The sequence below is a fragment of the Heterodontus francisci genome, chromosome 10 (assembly GCF_036365525.1).
Source record: "Heterodontus francisci isolate sHetFra1 chromosome 10, sHetFra1.hap1, whole genome shotgun sequence".
NCBI classification, from domain to species: Eukaryota; Metazoa; Chordata; class Chondrichthyes; order Heterodontiformes; family Heterodontidae; genus Heterodontus; species Heterodontus francisci.
This window is the reverse complement of record NC_090380.1, coordinates 17,766,154-17,789,641: the sequence shown is the minus strand read 5'-3', so window position 1 is coordinate 17,789,641 and position 23,488 is coordinate 17,766,154. Positions and strand designations below refer to the sequence as shown.

At 41.0% G+C, this 23,488-nt stretch overlaps 1 protein-coding gene across 2 annotated transcripts in view; it reads left to right on the top strand.

Annotated features, from left to right (window-relative positions):
• gtf2f2a (general transcription factor IIF, polypeptide 2a) overlaps positions 1–23,488 on the top strand; it is a 139,056-nt gene that overhangs the window by 44,406 nt on the left and 71,162 nt on the right. For both annotated transcript variants that reach the window (XM_068040183.1, XM_068040182.1), the window contains exon 4: positions 7,217–7,361. In XM_068040183.1, coding sequence (XP_067896284.1) covers positions 7,217–7,361 — 145 coding nt within the window. The remainder of the gene's footprint in view (positions 1–7,216; positions 7,362–23,488) is intronic.

The window sequence follows — 23,488 nt, the reverse complement described above, 5'->3', positions numbered from 1 at the left end:
AGCATTGAATTTCCTCCCTAAGCTTCTGTACCTCTCTCCTCCGTTAAGACACCCCTTAAAACCTACTTCTTTGACCAAGCTTCTGGTCACTTGTCCTCATATCTGTTTATATGGCTCAGTCTCAAATTTTTTTCTGATGGTCACTCCTGTGAAGCACATCAGAATGTTTTACTGCATTAAAGGCTCTATATAAATGCAATTTGTTGTTATTGCTGGTTCCGCTTATGGGAGAAACTCTGAGCAATGCTGCACTGAGGAAATAATCTGCGTTGAAACCCAAATTGTTTCCTGCGCACCCTCTCCATCAAAGAAAGATGGATGGCCTAGAGAGAAATACAGAAGGAAAAACATAAAGCTCTTAAAAATGGAAGGAAGGTGACTAAAAATAAATATTTTCTTTAGTTCAGTATGTTGTAGCATAATTCTTAGATTGCAAACCTGAAAGTCGGGCATAGACCCTAAAAATGAGGGACATATAGTCAAAATCAGGGAGACTATTTTACCACCTTTAGCAGCCTGAATCATCCAGTCACTTTTCAAAAATATTTTGTAGTACTGTTAATGTATTTTTTTAAAGAAACTAAACTGAGGGAACATCTGCTGAAACCAGTCTTCTAGTAAGCCCAAAAGTTTTATTTTGCTTACCATTTATGCATTTTCATGGCCTAAATGTGTTGTTAAGGTTTCCATAAATACAAATTAAGGGAGTTTTGGTCTGGTATATGTTTAATTTCATACTTCTCAAATGCAGTGAGGTTAATACTTTATTTTACGGTTTAAATTATGTATCATCAAAATGCAAGAAATGATTAATCCACTTGCTTGAAGTGTGTGAAGAAACAAATTATTTCTGAATTGCTTTATCCTCCAGCTCCAGTAACTCTAAATTGACATTTTAGGACAGCAGTATTAGTCTGAAGATTCAGCTGTGCTGCGCTGAGTTTGAGATCGCAGAATAGAATAGAAAATTAGCAGCCAAATCAGGACAGTAATGTGTTTTCAATAGTGGAGCACAATAGCAATTGTCCTGTCCTTCTTAGGTAATGATGCTGTGGCATCAACCAGACCCCCCTTTCTCACAAATGTAAAAAGAATAGCTCCAAACTGATGTCAAGACCAGCTCTATTGGGTAAAGTCCATTAAAGTCAAGTCTAATGCAAAGTCTTAATGTTCTCTGCAGACTAAAGGATTGACTTGCAATCAGGAATATCCCATTGCCAAATTATTATGGAGCTCAGAGGTCACAGCAGCAATTTAAAATGTCATGTTCCTCCTTAGCAGCAGGGCCAACCGTGTACACCTAATGTAAGATATCTTTAGGATAAATTGTCAAGTTAATGGTCTGGAAATAAAGTGGGGCAGGCTTGTGAATTGTTTTATGGATTAGCTAAAGGACATTGTCATGAGATAATTACAATTGAGGGAGACAATTCAGCGCATATTAATTTATCCATCTAGTAGGACCCTGAAGTCTCCCCTTTGGAGCATCCAAGACTTTCAAATGATTGGAGAGTTTTCTCTCCACTGCTGTATCCAGGATCTATTCCGTATATGAATCTGTGTGCGAAGAAGAATTTGCTGATACCTGTCCTAAAGTTATCTTTTAACACTTTGAGCATGTGCTCTTTGTCCTGATCTGGTAATTAAATTATAAATAATTTTCTGTATTTACCTTTTCTGTACTGTTAACCACCTCTGCCACTTCTTAACATCATCTCTCTGATGCCTTCTATCCAGAATGAATTGTGAAAACAAAGAATGATAGGACAAATGTACTCTGTCACATTTCTGCTGACTCTGAAAGAGTTATCCAGTTAGTCCCATTCCCTTCCCTTTCCCCATCGCCCTGAAATTTTTACCCCTTCAAGTAATTATCTAATTCCCTTTTTAAATTGATTGAATCCGCTTCCACCACTCTTTCAGACAGTGCACTCCAGATCACAACTGGCTATGTAAAAAAAAAAAAATCTTCACCTCCCCTCTGGTTGAGTTGCCCAAGTTTCTCCAGACTTTGTCGCTTCAAGGGGATGATTTTCCTATAGTACAGTCTGTGTTTAAACCTCCAGCGCCAAATGAAGTTTTTTAACACAGCACTGTATTTGCTATCACACCAACTTTAAAGTGATTTCTTTAAATTAAAAGTAAGGCAGGGTTATTGCCAGGATCTTGGTCAACGCCATTGCCTGATTTTGCATGTGGAAAAAATAAAAGAGTAACATGTGTGCAGGAAAATTGATGTACTTTCCATATGGAATTATGGAAGGAAAACAAAGCAAGCTGCTTTGTGCCATGACCATGCTGAGAATTGTATGACTCCATCTTGTCATCCTGTACTGGAGTTAGTGATTGAATTGGTCCTGTTTATAACTCACTGTACACTGGGTTTTCCTGTTACCATTTTATATCATCTGCAAGATAGCTCCTGAATGCATTCACTGGTTTTTCGATATTTTCAGCCGTATGGTGCAGAGACAAAGCACTGAATTCAATCATGAATTAATGGGTGTGGAAAATGTGCTCAAGTAAACCCTGAATGATATGGCAAATGACTTAATTTTACCTAAGATACAGGATTGAGGATATGGCTGTGTGAGAGATTAATCAAAGCAACAGCTAGAAAAGGACTGTCTAATAGAATTAGCAACCTAGATAGCAAGAGGAACTCTGATAGTGGAAAGAATATGTTTTAAACATAAAATACCCTAGTTGTCTTGACAGTCCTGTACTGCCTGCTGTACCTTTTGTATTCCCCAATCTTTTACTTTTTGATTGTTTTTTTATTAATGCCATTTAAACACTCTATCAGCAACTATACACTTGCAGGAGTACTTTGAAGCTGCACGCCATGAGGTCAGCTGCATTTTAAAATGTACTCACTGTCTTTGTTTTGCATATTTTGCCTGACTGTATTCAGTCCCGGGACCAACACTGGGTGGGGAGGGAAACTTGCAGCTTCCGCCCCTATAAATAAGTACAACTTAATTATAATGTAATTATGATGCAGAGGATGATTTGTTTACTGAGCTTGGTAATTGTTTTGTAAGATGTAAGTGCCCTTTTAAAAATATATAGCCCTTTGCTGATTGTAATCCTCTTCAAATTGTACAGCTGAGTGTTTAAATTTTCATGAAATAGATCAGGGGGGAATCACAGCATTTGAATCATTGAAACAATCATTAAATAGTACTGTCCTGTTTTTTTTAGACCTGCAGCTAAGCGTACAGGGTGATGAGAACGGGAATGTTTTGACTATCCTGTTTACCGTGTATCCCAGAAACTGCTATAACCTATTAATATTAAAAGTAGACTTTTTATGGGGAATGAAATTTCCAATTCCTTTCTCAAAATAGTGATGGGACTTAAAAGCAGCAACTTGAGGTATATTTGAAATTTCAGTTTAATTGTTAAACCGTCATATAACAAAGGTAAATGTCACAGTTTTTTCCACCTTCATATCAAATGAGAAAATCTTTTTACTTACCCTGTGTGGTCTTTCTGTTTACTGGCCTTATTCATTATTTCATGTTTCACACCATCCAGTTTAAACTTAAACTCTCCTGATCACTCCCAGTATCCTTAAATATTCCCTTTTATTCAAGCAGTTAATCCTCATTTGACAGAATTTATTGGTTCTGAACAATGTTCCACATTCTAACTGCCCTCTGTGAAAAGAAGCTTTTGTTTCTAATAACTTCAATTTTTTTCTGGCCATAAATTTGTACCTTCCAGTTACTATCTCGCTGACCAGTGGAAGCAGCCTATTACATTTACCTTATCATAACCCTTTATAATCGAGACCTGTGTCAGAGTGCCCCTTAATCTTCTCAGCTCCAGCAAAAGAAGCCCTAACCTTTCAAGCCTTTCTTCATTTCTGTAGGCAGGCGGGTTGAAATATTAAGCTAACAGATCAATCATTGATTGTCATTGATTTAGTTGGCTTATGTGAAAGACTGGCTGCTAGGCTGCAGGTGGTTTGCATGGCTGTGTGGCTGGAGTCTTTGAGGATGGGTGTAGAAACCAAAAATGTTTTTTGTACAAGGAGTCATAGGGGAAGAGAGCAGACAGCTCTGGGTTGACGCTTAGGATTGATAATAGTTACCATTTTTCTTTTGTGTTGTCCTATGGGAGAAGGAGAATATTGTATATTTTCCCTCGCTGTGACTGGGTCAAAATCCTGGAACTCTCTCCCTTACAGCACCGTGACTGTACCTGCGCCAGATGGACTGCAGTGGTTCAAGAAGGCTGCTCACCACCACCTTCTCAAGGGCAATTAGGGAAGGGCAACAAATGTTGTCCTTGCCAGTAATGCTCACAGACCATGAACAAATAAAAAAAAAATGTTGCTAGCTCCATTGGCAGTGGGCATGTTTTGGGAGGTGTGGTGCGTGGTGGTTATTTAAAGCAAGTGTTAGGTTCTGGAACTCTTGACTCATGTAACTGCTTAATTCTTGACATCACTTGGATGTACTTCAACTTTATGTGAGATTAAATTTTTCCTCGTGATTGTTCATGTGCGTGTTTGATCTGCTTCATATTGTATTCACATATGTATGACTTGAATTTTGAATAATCTGGTTGAAAAGTTAATTATGATCGAGTACCAGACTGAATCTTAATTGTTTGCAGACCCTTGTGGGAATTTAGTGTACCCTTCGTGTAACTTTCGACTGACAAGGTCCCATGTGGGAAACTCTTTTGACAAGATCTCACATGGCAGACTGGTTTAAAAAAAAAAGCCCATGGGATCCAGGGGAATGCAGCAAGCTGGATACAAAATTGGCTTAGTGGCAGAAAACAAAGGGTAATTGTTGACGGGTGTTTTTGGGAGTGGAAGGCTGTTTTCAGAGGCGTTCCACAGGGCTTAGTACTAAGTCCACTGCTTTTGTGGTATATATTAATGATTTGGACGTAAATGTAGGGGAAGTGATCAAGAAGTTTGGAGACGACACAAAAATTGGCTGCATGGTTGATAGTGAGAATGATGGCTGTCGACTGCAGGAAGATATCAATGGACTGGTAAGGTGGGCAGAAAAGTGGCAAATGGAATTTAACCTGGAGAAGTGTGAGGTGATGCATTTGAGGAGGTCAAACAAGGCAAAGAATACAAAATAAATGGGAGGATCCTGAGAGGGGTAGAGGAAGTGAGGGATGTTGGAGTGAATGTCCACAGATCCCTGAAGGTACCAGAACAGGCTGATAAGGTGGTTAAGAAGGCATATGGAATCCTTTCCTTTATTAGCCGAGGCATAGAATATAAGAGTAGGGAAGTTATGCTGGAACTATATAAAACATTAGTTAGGCCACAACTTGAGCACTATGAACCGTTCTGGTCACCTCATTATAGAAAAGATATAATTGCACTAGAGAGGGTACAGAGGAGATTTACAAGGATATTGCCAGGACTGGAAAATCACAGCTATGCGGAAAGATTGCATAGGCTGGGGTTGTTCTCCTTGGACAGAGGAGGCTGAGGGGAGATTTGATTGAGATGTACAAAATTTTGAGGGGCCTGGATAGAGTGGATGAGAAGGGCCAATTTACCTTAGTAGAGAGGTCAGTGACAAGGGGGCACAGACTTAAAGTGATTTGTAGAAGGATTAGAGGGGAGATGAGAATTTTGTTTTTCACCCAGAGGTTGGTAGGGGTCTGGAACTCACTGCCTGAAAGGGTAGTAGAGGCAGAAAACCTCATCTCATTTAAAAGGTGCCTGGATGTGCACCTTCAGGGCTACGGACCAAATGCTAGAAAGTGGGATTAGGCTGTGTGGCTTTTTTTCCAGCTGGTGCAGACACAGTGGGCCAAGTGGCCTCTTTCTGTGCTGTAAACTTTCTATGATTCTATTCTGTGAGCAATGCCACAGGAGATCCATTCGTGTTTTTATAAAATAACAACAATACATCACACTTGAAGTGCCACACTTGCATTTCTGCACCATGCTTAAAAAGTGAACACAACAGAATTCAAGGGACAGGAGAAAGCAGCGTTTACTCAATAATTGTGTGGTAAACCATTGATGTTGATCCTATTCACTAGAATACAAGTTTGGTTCTAACTACTTGCATCCTATTGACCATAACATTGAAACATCAAATAAAAGTCAGAAACTCTGTTCTGCTATATATCTTCTCAGCTCCCAATGTCTGAGCTGCCATTCATCCCTTACCTGGTCAGCTATTGGGCCTCTTAAGTCAAGAGGCATAACAGAGCAGCATTGATAGCAATAAAAAGAAGAAATGCTGGAAATACTCAGCAGGTCAGGCAGCATCTGTGGAGAGAGAAGCAGAGTTAACGTTTCAGGTCACTGACTGTTCTTCAGAACTGACATATTAGAAATGTAGAAGGTTTTAAGCAAGTAAAGGGTGGGGGGGGGGAAGCGGGGCGGCGGGTGGGGGGGGGGGCAAGAGATAACAAAAGAGAAGGTGTTGATCGGACAAGGTCACAGAGAATAACTGACCAGAAGGTCATGGAACAAAGGCAAACAATATGTTAATGGTGTGCTGAAAGACAAAGTGTTAGTAGAGAGAGGGTATGAATTGACTGTAAAGCACAAAGCACCCCAAGCACAAAGATTTAAAAAAAAATTTAAAAACGGTGGGTAGGCACAGTAGAAACAAACTAAACACACTAAAAAAACCTAAAATAAAATAACCAAATAAAAAATAATTAAACACAAAAAGTGGGGCCCGTCATGCTTTGAAATTATTGAATTCAGTGTTCAGTCCGGCAGGTGGTAGCATGCCTAATCAGTAAATGAGGTGCTGTTCCTCGAGCTTGCATATTTTTGCAGTTGTTTTTCTTCCTGACAGTATTAATTTTTGTCTTTCTAAGTAGCATTCAAAGTGCCTAAATGGCGAAAAAAATTATCTTGTGATTTTCTGTGATATCTTTATTTTTGGCTTTGAAATGTCCAAGAATTTTTCCTGTTTTCCTCGTGTGAATGTATATGTCCAATTCAAATATTTGTCTCCCGAATGTGCCTTTTAAAAAATAATTAAAGGTTGAAGCTTACAACTAAAGGTACTGAGTGATTGTTAGTTTCTCACTAATTTGTTGAAACAGTGCCGATTCTTGTGATTTGAGAAAACTACCATTGCCACAGTTACAATTGTAGTTACATCAAATATTTGCCATTGTTTGAATCATATGGCTCCATTTTGAGCAGTGCTGCTAGTCCTGTGAAATTGTAGCAGCTGACTTGGCTACTTTCATCCATCAGGTTTCCTTTACTTTAAATGAGGAGCTTGCAAGTATCCAAAATGCCAGCGGAAAAGGTGCCCCAATTAGCGCACCCAGGGAGCATCCGTTCACAATGCAGAGCGTTGGAGGACAGACCTTATCAGTTTTTACAGAAGGACCATCAGGTGAGAGCACTAAAAGGTGTAAATATACCTTATGTTTCAGTTGTACTATTACTCTTGGCTGATGAAAAATTGCACTTGTTCTATGCCTTCTCATATTGATGAGCCAAATAAAAGCTAAAGCAGTGTTTGTGACTGTGACCTGGAAACAAAATTCTTGCTGTTTTAGTTATGTACAATAAGCACTTTAAAGAACTTGATGCTGGTTCCGTTTTGGGACTGCCATGCTTTGGGTTGAAAGCCTTTCTAACTATTTATATCGGAAAGAGGAAGAAGCTGATCCTCGACAATAATGTTCAATGCAAGTAATATTGGTAAAATCTATAAATAACTTTACTTGGACTGAAAATAAAACAATACCAACTTTTAATTTAAGTGTAGACAGGTTTTTAGGGTGGCGCAGTGGTTAGCACCGCAGCCTCACAGCTCCAGGGACCCGGGTTCAATTCTGGGTACTGTCTGTGTGGAGTTTGCAAGTTCTCCCTGTGTCTGCGTGGGTTTCCTCCCACAAGCCAAAATACTTGCAGGTTGGTAGGTAAATTGGCCATTATAAATTGTCCCTAGTATAGGTAGATGGTAGGGAAATATAGGGACAGATGGGGATGTGGTAGGAATATGGGATTAGTGTAGGATTAGTATAAATGGGTGGTTGATGGTCGGCACAGACTCGGTGGGCCGTAGGGCCTGTTTCAGTGCTGTATCTCTAAACTAAAACTAAGATTTTACAGATCATTATAGTGACTCCAATAATGGGGTTTCCAGATCATGGATTTATGTTTTAAACAAAAAAAAACCAGCAAAAGGAACAGAATTGTGATTCAACGTCTCATTCCTCTCCCAATTGTCTGATCTTCTGCAGGTCTGTTTGACTTGTTGTTTTTCCACATTCCAGATGTCACGGGCTAGTTTCACATCTCCATAGGTTCCAGTTTCAATGTAACAAATGCTCATCTCCAGGAGTGTTCCAGGATAATGAAGGTTCTAATCAATAAAGCATATTAGAGAATACTGCCGTTCCTTGATGGGGAAGGAAAGTCTTGGACAATTTTTTGATGTCGAGAGCATTCCCTAATGTCTCAAGGAAAATCAAGACTAAGTGTAGTCTTGAGGCGAAGTGGGGTTAGAGCCCAGGCAATAATTCGACATTGACGCATATAAAAAAAATTCAGTCCTTTTTTCAAGTCATACACTCTGTCCTTTTTTAATATATTTACATAATTTCCTACATCCATATTTATAATGGAACTTGCTATGTAAACTTATGTTGTCAATGCATTGCCTTCCCACTGAGACGATGATCTGATACAGCATGACAAAAATGGACAAAGGAATTACAAAGGAATTTGTAATGGGAAAAATTGGCAGGAAGTGTGAATATGTGTAAGATTTTTAATGTATTACCAGGCAGTACACATGGTACAGCGGAGGAAGTCTTTGTGATGGAGAGGATAAGGGGTCAAGGGCTCAGCTCGTGGGTCAAAGGGGATGCCGATAATGCACACAGTCTGATTTCACCTGAGGCCGTAACCAGGAATGGAGATGGAATTGGTGGTGAGGGTAGAGTATTTGTGATGGGAGCTGAAGACTATTAAGAGCTCACAGGACAACTGTCTTGCTTGTACTATGTCTTTATTGAACTGCCTCTTGATGGATGCCTGCAGTGAGTGCCTCATTGTAGAGGTCACATGACTATGACAAGTCAGGCGGTACATTAGTACAGTATTGCATTTCTATCCCAAACATTCCCCTTTCATACAAAAAAACCCCCCAAAAATTGCATACCTTATCATTTACACAGTGAGCTGCCCAAGTTACCCCCTATGTATACAACTGTTCTCACGCATTAGCAGTTTGTTATTCTTGTCAGTCTCTGCGCAATCTTTAAATCGTGCCGGTCTCTTAATGGCCCGTGTGTGCATTATTGTTAGCTGGTCATCTGGGTGATTTTCCTTCTCCAGGGAGCGTCGTTCCCATGTTACTTGTTGTTGCTGCGGTAACTGTTCCATTTCTGTTGTTGGGTTTTTGTGGACTTTTGGGACTGATGGTTGATCTGTAGTCTGTGCAGATGGTGAGTTCACATCTTCCTGATCGGCCGCCTGCAGTGAAGGAACAGCTTCTCCAGTTGTCTGTGTGCATGCAGTTGTGACGGCTTATCTGGCCATTCACTTCCACCACGTATGATGGAAGTGACAACTGCTCCACACAAGTTCCAAGTTGCCACTTGGACTGACTCTTGTTGAGAATGTTGAAGGTTTGTACCCTGACTGGCTCTCCAATGCTCAATTCTAGCAACGGTTTGGCAGTTTTGTGAAAATGAAATTTGGTTTTCTGCCATTTCACCTTGATTTTGTCACTCACGCCTGTTACTACTTCTGGCTGCAGTAGCTTTTTTGCTATTGGAAGAGTAGTTTGGGAGCCGCGTGACATCAGTCTTTGCATTGGACTACTTTCCATGCCTTAAGTAGGTGTGTTTCTCCACTCGAGGATTACCTTGTATACATCTGTGCTGGATTTGCTCGATTTCTTTATGATTCCTTTGGCTATTTGCATTGCCGCCTGAGCCTTTTCATTTGACTGGGGCTAGTGTGGAGATGAACTATGGTGCTGAATTTCCCAATCCTTTATGAAGCGGCTGAATTCATCACTCGTGAACTGAGGGCCGTTGTCGCTCATCACAATGTCTGGAATGCCGTAATGACCAAAGTGTGTACTCCCTATAGTCAGAATAGTAGTTTACGATGACAAGATAATCAGTTCTTATGAGAGTGATGAGGTCTACTCCTAGCTTCATCCACGGTCTGTCTGTTGTGTCATGTGTCTTCAGCGGCTCTTTCACTTGTTTAGCTTGGTACTCGTTGCATGCACTGCACTGGCTGATGTGGTCCTTGATTTCATTGCTCATGTTTGGTCAGTAGAGCACTTCTCTTGCCTTCCTCAAACTCAACTCAATTCCTTGGTGGCTTGCACGGATGCGCTTTAGCATCTCTCCTCTCATCTCCTTCGGGATAATGACTCTATTTCCTTTGTACAAGACGCCATCTTGGGCTGTGAGTTCATCTCTGTATGCCCAATATGCTCCTGTGACTACAGGAGTGTCCTTGATACTGTCATGCCGTCCTTTCATCACTACTTCTTGCAGCACTTGGAGAGTTGCATCTTATTGGGAGTTTGCTTGATTTGAGCAAGGCGCATGTCTGTCAGATTCAATGTTTCTGCTGGGTTGATGACTTCCAGAGCATATCGAGCTGCAGCTTCACGTTGGATCTGGAAGATTTCGCACTCTGTCGTAGCATCTCTTTTATTCATAGAGAGTTCTGCTCTCGATAGCATGTCAGCGATGTACATCTGTTTCCCTTGCTTGTATGTCACGTCCAGATGATAACTCTCTAACCGGAGTAACATTCTTTGCAGATGCATTGGAGAAGATAGTAGCGGCTTGAGGAAAATGCTTTGAAGTGGCTTGTGGTCAGACTCGACTGTCACTTTGTCTGTTCCAAGTAGGTATCAATGAAAATGTTCACAAGCAAAGACAATGACCAGGCACTCTTCTTTGATCTGAGCATAGTGTTGTTCTGCTTGCGTTAACGCCCTGTATACAAATGCAACTGGTTGTTCTTGCTGCATTAGGGTTGCTCCAAGTTCTGCCTCACTGGTGTCACACCGCAGAGTGACTTCATCATTTACATCATAGTATTTCAGCATTAGCAGTGCCGTCATTAGTTGCTTGATTTTAGTGAAAGCTGCTTCTTGTTCTGTGCCCCAATACCACTGCACGTCCTTGGCAGTGAGTTGGCGTAATAGTTCACACTCCGACCACAAATTGGGCAAGAACTTTGCTAAATAGCTGACAAATCCAATAAATTGTTCAACTGCTTTTACATCTGTTGGTCGTCCATTGCTGCTATTGATCTCACCTTTTCGGGATCCGGATGAAGACCTTTTGAAGTCAGTACATGACCTGTGTACTTGACTTCGGGCATCTTTAATTGCAATTTGTTCTTATTCAGCTTCAGGTTCATCTGGCGAGCTCTGTCTAGAAGTCGGACTAGATTTTGATCATGGTCAGCAATGGCTTCTTCCATTGTGTCTACATATCCATAAACTGGCAGATCATCCACTATAGCTTCCACTCCAAGAAGATCACTAACTATCTCATGCTGTCTGCATTGATACTCCTCTGGAGCCATGGAAATGCCACACGGCATGCGTAACCATCTGTATCTCCCGAACGGCGTCCAGAATGTAGTTAGAAAGTGCTGCTTTCGTCCAGCTTCACTTGCCAGTAACCATCCTTTGCATCTAGGGTAGTGAAGATTTTTGCCTTTGCAAACTGTGGCAAAATTCCTTTGATGGTTGGTATGGGGTAGTGAGATCTCTTCAGAACTTTATTTAGATCCTTTGGGTCGATGCATACTCTCAGCTTTCCAGGTTGTTTCACTACTGCCATGCTGCTATTCCATTCTGTAGGAGTTGTCACTTTCTTGATGATTCCATACTTTCCCAGCTCTTCTTTCTTGTCTTTCAGGCTAGCCTTGAGGGCCGCTGGAACTTTCCTTTTGGTCTTACCCTCTCATCGACTTTGAGATGATATTCTCCAGGAAGACATCCTAAGCTTGTAAATACATCATTGTACTCCTCTCGGATCTATTCCACGGTCAGTGGTTTAATGTGCTGCGACGCGTTGCAAATCTCTTTTTGCACGTTGAGAGTTACCAGTCCAAGCTTTAGACTTGCTCCGGCTGAAATGAGTGGCTTTTGCTTGTCGTCTATGATCTGGAACTCCAGATCTTTGTTCTTGCCATTGCATTGGGCTCTCAGAGTAACTTGTCCTCTCGGCACTAGTATGGTGCCAGCATGTAGCCTCAGCCTTACCTTTGAGGTCTTCATTTTTGGATCACCATGTTAAACCACTTTGCTTAGGTCTATGAAGGCCATAATGTTGCATTACGCACAGGTGTTTATGTGGCACTTTATGTTGACTTGATATTCTCCTTCTGCAATCATCATTCTAACTGTCACAAACCATTTATGACCTATTGACCTGACTGAACCAACCTATTGTATGGTGTATAGTGCTTTGTCAGAATCTTCGGCTGATGTCTCTCCAGTGGCCATCTGTACCTGCTTGTTGTGCTTCCTTCTAGCCAAACACTTGTGTGCAAAATGATTCAGCTTCTTGCAATGAGAATTGCCTTTCCTTTGTATGATGTCCTGTGCAGTATTTGCATCCTGTCCTTTGTCCGTGATCTTTCTGCCCTTTCAGCCTGGAATGTCTATCAGTATAATGCAAGGCCTGGTCTGTTCTGCCATGAATATGCCCTAGCTGCTGATTTACAACCTCAATACTTTTGCACATGTCGAGTGCTTTCCTGAAACTAAGTTTCTGCTCTGTCAGTAGATGTGCTGTCACTGCGGGATCTCTTATGTCTGATACAATCCTGTCTTTAATTAGATCATCTTTTAGTTGCGCAAAAGTCACAGGATTCTACGAGCTATGTTAATGCAGTCACATATTGATCAATGGACTCTTTTTCATCTTTTACCCTGATATTGAACACATACTGTTTCTAAGTTACGTTCACTTGGGGTTCAAAGCATGCCTTCAAGGCTTTCAAAATTTCTGCTGTCCATTTTTTTTTGTTCTTTGGAAAGATTTAGGGTGGAACGCAGTTTGTAAGAGTCTCTCCCCAACAGTGATAAAAGTGTAGCTACTCACAGCTGCTCTGGTTTGTTAATTAAATCTGTTGCAATTTCATAATTTTGCCATTGCGAGTGAAAAAAACTGCTAGTTCTGCTTCATATCACCTTTCATTTTGACTGGCACTGGGAGAGGAAGATTTGCAGCCATTGTGTCTTACCCAGTGGCTTCCTGTGGCTTTTAGCAGCTTTCAACAGTTCTGAACATTCCTGAGTTACTCTTTTAGTAGCATTGCTTCTATACAGCTCTTCACTCAATCTCAGCTCTACTCTGACACCATGTTATGACCTCACAGGACAACAGTCTTGTTTGTACTGTGTCTTTATTGCCTGTTGATGGATGCCTGCAGTGCTTCATGGTAGAGCAAGCCAGGAGGCACATTAGTACAGTATTGAATTTCTATCCCAAGCAAAGATGATGGTTTCCATCGTCCCTGTGTTTAATGGAGGTCATCATACCTTATTTAAATGAGCAGTAGAAGGGTCATGAGAAGTGGTGCAGAGGTAGAGCTATATAATCATTAATAGCAGTCCTAACACAGACTTCTAAGAGAAAGGGGCCTTTCAACCTGACTGGATTCAAAACGCAGGCAAAAATAACTATTGTAACCCAATGCCGCACCTGCTCTCAATAACTGACAGTAGAAAAATTGCACAAAATATCCATTAAGACTCTGGCTCAAACTCCCTGCAGGGATGTATTTGCTCATGTGTACTTTACTTAATTAAACGTTGTTACGACCTGGTGAGGAAGGTGTCTAGGGGTCCCTCTCAGTCTTCACCTGGTCTTAGCATAACAGGGTTTAATTTTTAATACGCCATGTTTTAGCTCCCCCATGGTGAATCCTTGTTCACTGTTTTCCAATTATAAGGCAAAGAAACCAGTACAAACAGGTTTTCTTAGGTTTAAAGAAGAAAAACTGAAATTTATTAAATTTGAACTTAAACTCTAATTCGGTTGACGCCTACGCTAGCATGCTTGCACGATACACACATGCAAATAGAGACAGAAAAGAGCAGAAGAAAAATGAAGTGGAAAAGTTTGAGACGATGTCTGAAGAGTTTTTGTTACGGTTCTTCGAGCTCACTGTAGAGTCCTTGATTGTAGGTAGATCTTGCTTTTTGTTGGGGCCCAGTATTCTTCTTAAACCTTGTTCGCTGTAGGAGAATTTTCTCTCTTGGGGTTCATGTGTCTTCAGTTGATTCAGAGACTTGTGAGAAAGAGATGGGAGCAGACAGGAGAGATATTCTCAATCCAGGAGCAAACTTTCTGTGGCTAGTTCAAAAAACCCTGGAACAGCCAGTTAGTCATGTGACCAGCTGTTCTAACCAGTAGCAGTCTCTAGAATGCTCCTCTTACACACACTACCTGGTGATCAAGGTCCATTGTGGGTTGAAGGTGTCAGGTGTCCCTTGTCCCTCCAAGCACTCTGTTAATATGCAAATGTCTTTTCCAGCCACGGCTGATCTGTTTAACAAGTTATTTCCTTGCTGCAGCAACAACTTAAAATCCATGTGCATGACAAAATTAATGTGCCTCATTTTTGGCAGGTGGAGGCCTAACATGACAACATAGATAGTACTGGTGTCTGACAGGGAAGTTGCTTATCATGTAATATCTTGAATGATTGGACTTGGAGGCATAACCTTTACCTCACTCATATTTCATGCCCTGGTATCTCTTTGTGTCTCTACCATTCAAGTTTCTGTTTCTGCCCCTTTCTCTTTGTTGTTTTCTTGTCCTCTGTCCCTTCCTATCTCACTCTTGTCCCAGGCCCTCTGTCCATTTTTTATATCAGTCAAAATATCTATATTTGTCAATTGGTCATCCAGAGTGCCTGCATGATGCCTCTTCCCTTGCCCTGGCCCTCCCCTTCCATACTCTCTGATTCTATCTCTTCACAGTTGATGTGGCCTTTTATCCACAACGGCAGCCAAATAACTATTGTGCTGGCATGATATTCTTCACACTGACGCTCCACCCATCCTGCATCCACTAGTGGGAGCAGGATAATAAATGAAGGGCAGCAGGGAAGACAGATAAAAGGATATATCAAAGGGAAAAATGAGGTATGATAGAAGGATGACTAAATATTGCATGTGATCTATGTTGTGGTGCTTTCATAAAAATACATTCTCTTCCTTCTCCTTCACCCCCACAACCCCCTCCCCCTTTCACCCCTCAACTCTGGCCAGGCCAAATCCTATATGGTTTGGGTCTTAGCAAGCGAAACCTTGTTAGCGATTTGGATGATGTATGCATTGATCTTTCTTACTGATAGATATATAATTGTAGTTCAATTGCTACTAATACTGTACTGTTTGCATGAAAGATTGCCCAAGTATCACCTTATGTGTTGTTTGAAGGGAACAGAGGCACAAGAATTGTAATTCTGTTATGTGTGTTCTTGGTTGCCTTTGGGGCTCATAAAGAATAGGTGGAGGAAAAACAGTTCCCCAGCAGTAGTCCTGACTAGCCGCCGTGTGTCATTGTTTTACACCTACATGTCCTGACCACAGAGTAAACACAGGTCATAGATAAAAGAAAAGTACTAAGCATGTCAAAGTGCATGTATATTATGGTCTGCTTGCTTGATTTGCCAAACCAGCAGTGAACTCGATTTCTGCATGCAGATACTTTTTTTTCCCTTCTTGAGTTTTCATTCACCTTTATTCTAACAGTTCTGACATAATGGAGGAGGAGGTAGAAATAATTAGTGCTGAGCAGGAAAATGAGCTTGCTGTGGGAATTCAAAGGACAATAGGGGCCATTTTGGCAGCAGACAGGATTCACGTGTTATGTCCAAGTGACCATCTTCTTCACGACTCCAGAACCCAGACCTGCCTTTGAGATGGGTCAGGCCTACGTGTGGATCTTTACCAAACATGTATCAATTTGTTCAAAATTCAGTGCAAACCTATCCTTTTTGAATACTAAATGTATTCAGAAGTCCAGTGTACACAAGACTGATGCCAAACAATACATCAGGAAATAAGCCATTATCCTGTGTCATGCTTTGTTCTCTGGATACGTTCCAAGTTGCTTGATTGATTTGATGCTGTAACGTAGAGGTGTCCGAACTGTGGCCCCTGAACTTATTTGTGCTCAGTTTCTTGCTCATTAGTATGTTATGTGTGCATTTTGGGGCTGTAAGCTTGCAAAGTGCTGTTCTTAGCACTGTGGTATCATTGGTAGCGAAATCTTCAATTAGAACATGAAGATATGTTAGTATTACAATGTGATGAATAAGTAAGCTAATGGGAACAGGGGCTAAAATTTTTATATGCCCCCCTCCCTGAGGCTCCATGGTATGCGCCTTTGCAACCCATTAAAAACAAAAACACTCATCTCAATGGATTATATATGGTTGCTCAAATGATGTATAGTAATGTTAATATTTCCTATGTTTTAAATTGATCATAGCAAATCTGGCGGTGAATCTCAAACTTTGACATTGCAGCTTGGCTCAGTTGGTAGCACTCTTGTCTCCAAGTCACAAGGTTGTGGATTCAAGTTCCATTATGGGCGTGAACAGATATTCTAGGTTGAATCCTCTGCGGTATTGAGGGATTGGGGCATTGTTGGAGGTATCTTTTTTGATGAGATATTAAACTGAAGCTCTGTTTGGTCAGAATGATGCAGAAGATCCCATGGCACTATTTGAAGGAAGAGCAGGACCTCTCCTGGTGTCCTGACCACATTCCTCAATCAACTAACACCAGTAAAAACTGATTATCTGGTCATTCTTTCCTTTTGGCATTTGTGGAACCTTACAGTGCACAAATTGCTTGCAAGTTTTATCTTTATGACATCAGTGGCTGCACTTCAAAAGTAATCCATTGGTTGTTAGTTGGTTTGGGATGTCATGAGGACATTGTGGTGCTATATAAATTCATGTTATTAGTTTGAATAATAATTTGCTTTAGTATAGACAATGCTATCACCAGGTGGAAAAATGAATGCATTAGCGCACATTCTGTGTGATAATGCATTTTTCTATTGTTATTTGATGAACTTGAGCTTTCATTTATTTTTGCATTAGTTAAGACATGTAAATTGAAGTTACTCTGCTACTGAACTGCAGCTTTAACATTGTTTCGCCTTACTTTATTCATATGGCTTGGTATTGTCATAGGTTAACTGAAGTTATTTATTAAAATTACTAGATAAACTTAAGTTATTGGGTTAAAAACAGTTTCAAATAATTAAAAAATATATTAAAGGATTTTTACATTTCCCAGTTTGCCATCCAGAGTGTCCTTCACATCTCTCTCCTCCCCTGTCCCTCTCTTCCCCTTCCTGCCTTGATCTTTTCCTTTTGATGTAACAATGACGCATTCAGTTGAAGCTGATGAATTTCTAACAGTGCACATTTTGCTGTGAACTGCGAAAATAGATAGACCTATTCTGTCTACCTTCCATTTCTTCACTTCAGCTGATGTGTACCAGCCCTGTTCTGCAAGGTTGAATAGCCAGCATTCGCAGAAACCAAATGAAGTTCTCAAAATGGATAGTATTTAAACTGAGGAATCCAGAGCTAATACCTTTTTGCAAACACATTGTTCTTGTCCAGTATCAATTTCATTTTTGAAAATTGCTTATAAAGACTCCTTTAACATTGTCTGTATTCCCATGATGCTGCAGACCTAAGTATTTGGTGAGCTCAGATGCTGGTAATTGCAGAATCAAGATCATCTGCCTGAAGGAAATAGTTAATAGAAAGTTCAGAGCATGCATTTGGACCTGAGCACCTAAAATAGCAGACAGCTAAGCAATGCTGTAAGTGAAAATGCTAATTTAGGAATTATATTTTGGGTGCACCATCTCACTTTGGAGTGTAGTTTTGACTCACTCTAAAAATTCTATGTGGTGCCAAGCTCCTGATAATTCCCTTATGAATTGAAAAACTACTGTAAATTGAGGGAGCACCACATCCAACATGTTAAACTTCTAAAAGACATAATTAGGACTATATTATTATTGCTTTTACCTGTTGTAGGGTCTAGTGTAACCCTGTTAGGACTCCTGTTTCTTTACTGTGGCCACTTTTGGTTCCATTTACATTGCAACATAACATGCAAGGACATGTGCCACTTAATAAGATTCCTCTTCTATAGCCCCAGCAAAAGAGTTCAGATTGGAATCAGGTTTCTGAGGTTTGAGTCCTGTGCTTCATGCAAAGAACTATCACTTGGTCATGATTTTTAATTACAAAGATGGCATTTTCTTTGTCCAAAAGACACTGCTCAATTCAGCCAACTCCATAGCAAAAAGCTGCTCCTAATCCAATGGTACTGTGAATAATACGAACATATGAATTAGGAGCAGGAGTAGGCCACTCGGCCCCTCGAGCCTGCTCCGTCATTCAACAAGATCATGGCTGAACTGATTGTAACCACAACTCCACATTCCCGCCTACCCCCAATAACCTTTCACCCCCTTGCTTATCAAGAATCTATCTACCTCTGCCTTAAAAATATTCAGACTTTGCTTCCACTGCCTTTTGTGGAAGAGTCTTCCAAAGACTCATGACCCTCTGAGAGAAAAAAATTCTCTTCATCTCTGTCTTAAATGGGTGACCCCTTATTTTTAAACAATGACCCCTAATTCTAGATTCTCCCACAAGAGGAAACATCCTTTCCACATCCACGCTGTCAAGACCCCTCAGAAACGTATATGTTTCAATCAAGTCACCTCTTACTCTTCTAAACTCCAACGGATACAAGCCTAGCATGTCCAACCTTACCTCATAAGACAACCCGCCTATTTCAGGTATTAGTCTAGTAAATGTTCTCTGAACTGCTTCCAATGTATTCCAACATCCTTAAATGAGACCAATGCTGAATACAGTAGTTCAGATGTGGTCTCATCAATGCTCTGTATAACTGAAGCATAACCTCCCTACTTTTGTATTTAATTCCCCTCACAATAAATGATAACATTCTGTTAGCTTTCCTAATTACTTGCTGAACCTGCATACTAACCTCTTGCGATTCATGCACTAGGACACCCAGATCCCTCTGCATCTCAGAGCTCTGCAATCTCTCACCATTTAGATAAAGTGCTTCTTTTTTATTCTTCCTGCCAAAATGGACAATTTCACATTTTCCCACATTATACTCCATTTTAAAGGCCTGCTACCCAACCCGATCCCGACGCCATGTCAGGTTTGGGTCTGGTCTGGCTTTCGGGCTCAGGTCGGGCCGGGTCTGGGCCGGACACACACAGCAAGAAGTGTTAAAAGTAAAAAACCTACCTGAGTTGGGAGTCTGGGACATCAAAGAGGGAAACTCTGAGTCTGCGCAGTGAGCGAGTGAGCATCTCTGTGATGTCATCATGCTCATGCTGCAGCTTCCAGCAGATTGGGAATCGCAAGGTAGGTAAAAGGAACATTCTGGTGGTCGGGTCAGGCGCGGGAGAAAATGGAGGGACTCGGATCAGGCTCGGGTCCGACGTGGTTCTGTCGGGTTCGGGTTGGGTTTTTTTTTGAACCGAGCAGGCCTTTACTCCATTTGCCAGATCTTTGTCCACTCGCTGTTTATACCCTTTGTAGCCTCTTTATGTCCTCATCACAACTTACTTTCCCACCTATCATTGTGTCATCAGGAAATTTAGTAACCATACCTTCAATTCCTTCACTCAAGTCATTTGTATAAATTTAAAAAAAATTGAGGCCCCAGCACTGATCCCTATGGCACACCACTCGTTACATCTTGCCAGCTAGAAAATGACTCATTTATGCCTACTTTCTGTTTCATGTTAGCTAGACTATCTTTTATCCATGCCAAAATGTTACCCCGTACTCCATAAGTTTTTATTCCACACAATAACCTTTCATGTGGCACCTTATCAAATGCCTTCTGGAAATCTAAGTATAGTATATCCACTGGTTCCCCTTTATCCACTGCACATGTTACTTCTTCAAAGAGCTCCAATAAATTGGTTAAACATGATTTCCCTTTCACAAAACCATGTTGACTCTGCCTGATGACCATGAATTTTTCTAAATGCCCTGCTTTAACGTGTTTAATTGTAGCTTCTAATATTTTCTCTCAGACAGACGTCAAGCTAATTGGCCTGTAGTTTCCTGCTTTTTGTGTCCCTCCCTTTTTGAATAAAGGAGTGACATTGGCTATTTTCCAATCTAATGGACCTTCTCCAAAACTAGGGAATTTTGGAAAATTAAAACTAGCATATCAACTATCTCACTAGCCACTTCTTTTAAGACCCTTGGATTAAGTCCATCAGGACCTGGGGACCTGTCAGCCCGCAGCTCCAACAATTTGTTCAATACTACTTCCCTGGTGATTGTAATTGTCTTGAGTTCCTCCCTCCCTCCCTTTTCCTGATTTACAGCTGTTGCTGGGATGTTACCTGTATCCTCAATAGTGAAGACCGATGCAAAATACCTGTTAAATTCATCTGCCGTCTTCTTATTTTCCCTTATTAATTCCCCGGACTCACTTTCTATAGGACTAATGCTCACTTTGTTAACTCTTATCTTTTTTAAATATCTATAGAAACTCTTACTGTTTTTATATTTCTAGCTAGCTTTCTCTCATACTCACTTGATCTGTTCCACTGTGGTTTAAGTGTAGCCCTTTGCCCAGTCCCAACTACATATTATGATATGCCAATAATTTTATTCAATCTAATACGATATTTTTGGAATATGTATCGTGGGAATGCTAATAGTGCTGTTTTTGTCTATTGGCGATGCACTTCCTGCTGGCCAGACCACAAGAACAGCTTCGGCCCTAGAGTAAACATTCTCTGAATTGCTTCCAATGTATTTACATCCTTCCTTAAATGAGACCAATATTGAATACAGTAGTTCAGATGTGGTCTCTTCAATACCCTGTATAACTGAAGCATAACCCATAAAGATGACACATGAAAGGTTATTGTGGAACATAAAAGCTTATGGTGTAGGGGGTAACATTTTATCATGGATAGAAGATTAGCTAGCTAACATGAAACAGAGAGTAGGCATAAATGAGTCATTTTCTGGTTGGCGAGATGTAATGAATGGTGTGCCACAGCGATCAGTGCTGGGGCCTTAACTTTTTAAAAATTTCTATAAATGACTTGAATGTAGGGATTGAAGGTATGGTTGCTAAATTTGCTGATGACACAATGATAGGTCGGAAAGTAAGTTGTGATGAGGACATAAAGAGTCTACAAAGGGTATAAATAGGTTAAGTGAGTGGACAAAGATCTGGCAAATGGAGTATGATGTGGGGAATTGTCCATTTTGACAGGAAGAATAAAAAAGAAGCATATTATCTAAATGGCGAGAGATTGCAGAGCTCTGAGATGCAGGGGGATCTGGGTGTCCTAGCTGTGCACAGAGGAGTTTGATTATGATTGGAAGAAAGGGAACAGAAAATGTAACAGAATGGGATCTTAAATGAAGAGCTGTTGATGATATTGACTTTGTGGAAGTTGTTCTACTCGAAGCATCAGCATTACTACCTTTTGTCAACACTGCATCTATTGTTTGCACCTGATGACACTGGAGCGAAGAGGAATGAATTTCCCTGAAATAGGGAACTTCCCTTGAGAGTCAGTTTGGACCTTATGTCTAATTTGTAGTGTACTAGGTTTGGTTTGAAGTTGAAAGCAGCAACATTAACCTTCTAGTGTGAACGTTAAATATCTGTTTTTAATGCAGTCTATGTACAGAATATAATTAATTTCATGATCATTTGGCATTTATTGTCACTTAATTTCCTTCTACTTCTTGACCTTTACCTCTGCTGAATTCAAAACCATTCCACCTGGTGGTGCCGACTGGGTGATCCATCTTTACCTCTTCCTGAGGTCCCCACCATCAGAGATGTCAATCTTTAGCCGATTCGATTCACTCCATGTGATACCAAGAAACGGCTGAGTGCACTGGACACAGCAAAGGCTACAGGCCCTGACAACATGTCAGCTGTAGTGCTGAAGACTGTGCTCAAGAACTAGCCACTCCCTTAGTCAAGCTGTTCCAGTACAACTACAGCATTGGCATCTACTTAACAATATAGAAAATTGTGTAGGTGTGTCCTGTCCACAAAAAGTAGAACAAATTCATCCCAGCCATTTGCTACTCTATCAGTATACTCTTGATCATCAGCAAAGTGATGGAAGTAGTCATTAACAGTTCCATTAGTTTGGGTTTCACCAAGGCTACTTGGTTTTAGACCTCGTTACAGCCTTGATCAAAACATGGACACAAGTTGGAATTCAAGAGGTGAGGTGAAGGTGACTGCATTGGCATCAAGACACCCTAGTAATTCAGTGATGTTGATGGGGAAAACTCACCAGTTGTTGAAATCCTACATGGCACAAAGGAAAATGGTAATCGTTGTTGGAGACCAATCATCTCAGCCCCAGGACGTCACTGCAGGAATTTCTCAGGGCAGCATCCTCGGCCCAACTATTCAGCTGCTGTACCAATGACCTTCCTTCCATCATAAGGTCAGAAGTGGGGATGTTCGCTGATGTTTGCACAATATTCACCATTCGCGACTCCTCAGATACTGAAGCAGCCTGTGTCCAGATGCAGCAAGACCTGGAAAAAATCCAGGCTTGGGCTGATAAGTGGCAAGTAACATTTGCGCCACACAAGTGCCAGGCAATGGCCATCTCCAACAAGAGAGAATCCAACCATCTCCCCATGACATTCAATGGCATTATTGTCGCTGAAAGGCACAACGGAAGTTGTAGCCTTATCTAAGAGGGAATCAAGCCTGGGACAGCAACAGGAGAGTAGGAAGGTCAAGGAATACTGAAAGCTGGGGTAGTGATTTGGGAAGGCAGAGTACTAGAAAGGGGAGAAGTGAAAGGAGGCATAACAACGGGAGAGAAGGGTCTAGGAGGGATAGAGAGAAAATAAGTAGAAAGAGGGAGGAGAATAATAAAGTGGAAATGGAAGTGATGGACTTAGGTCTGAAGCAGCAGCCAATGCAAATGGGCAGTGGGGGAACACTCAAGTAACCTAGGCCTGGTTATATGGCATTAATTAGGATGCATATGACATAGTATAAACGGAGTATAGAGAGGAGACAATAGGAGAGAGTCTAGAGTTAAAACCGTGAATGCCGAACAGGTTTAAAATTAACCAGTAATAAGTAATTACCTGAGGCTGCTGTTTTCAAGATGGTTCCTGGCCAGTCAGTTTCCTAGGGAGTACACCTCTATCCTTGGTCATTTCTTCTCCCTATCATCTTTGTTCCACTGTTTTAAATTTCGAGTATCGACGATCCATTGTCCAAGTTTGGAGACATGTGGGGTTGCATGAGTGTGGGGAGGCGAGTGAGGTCCAGACGTTATTTGCAGGGTAGACTATCAGAGGATGCACTATTGGAGGAGCTCCAGTTGGGATAAAGATCCAAGAGCCATGCAGAATCGGCTGCAGGGCAGAGACAATGGCAAAGTTGTTGGT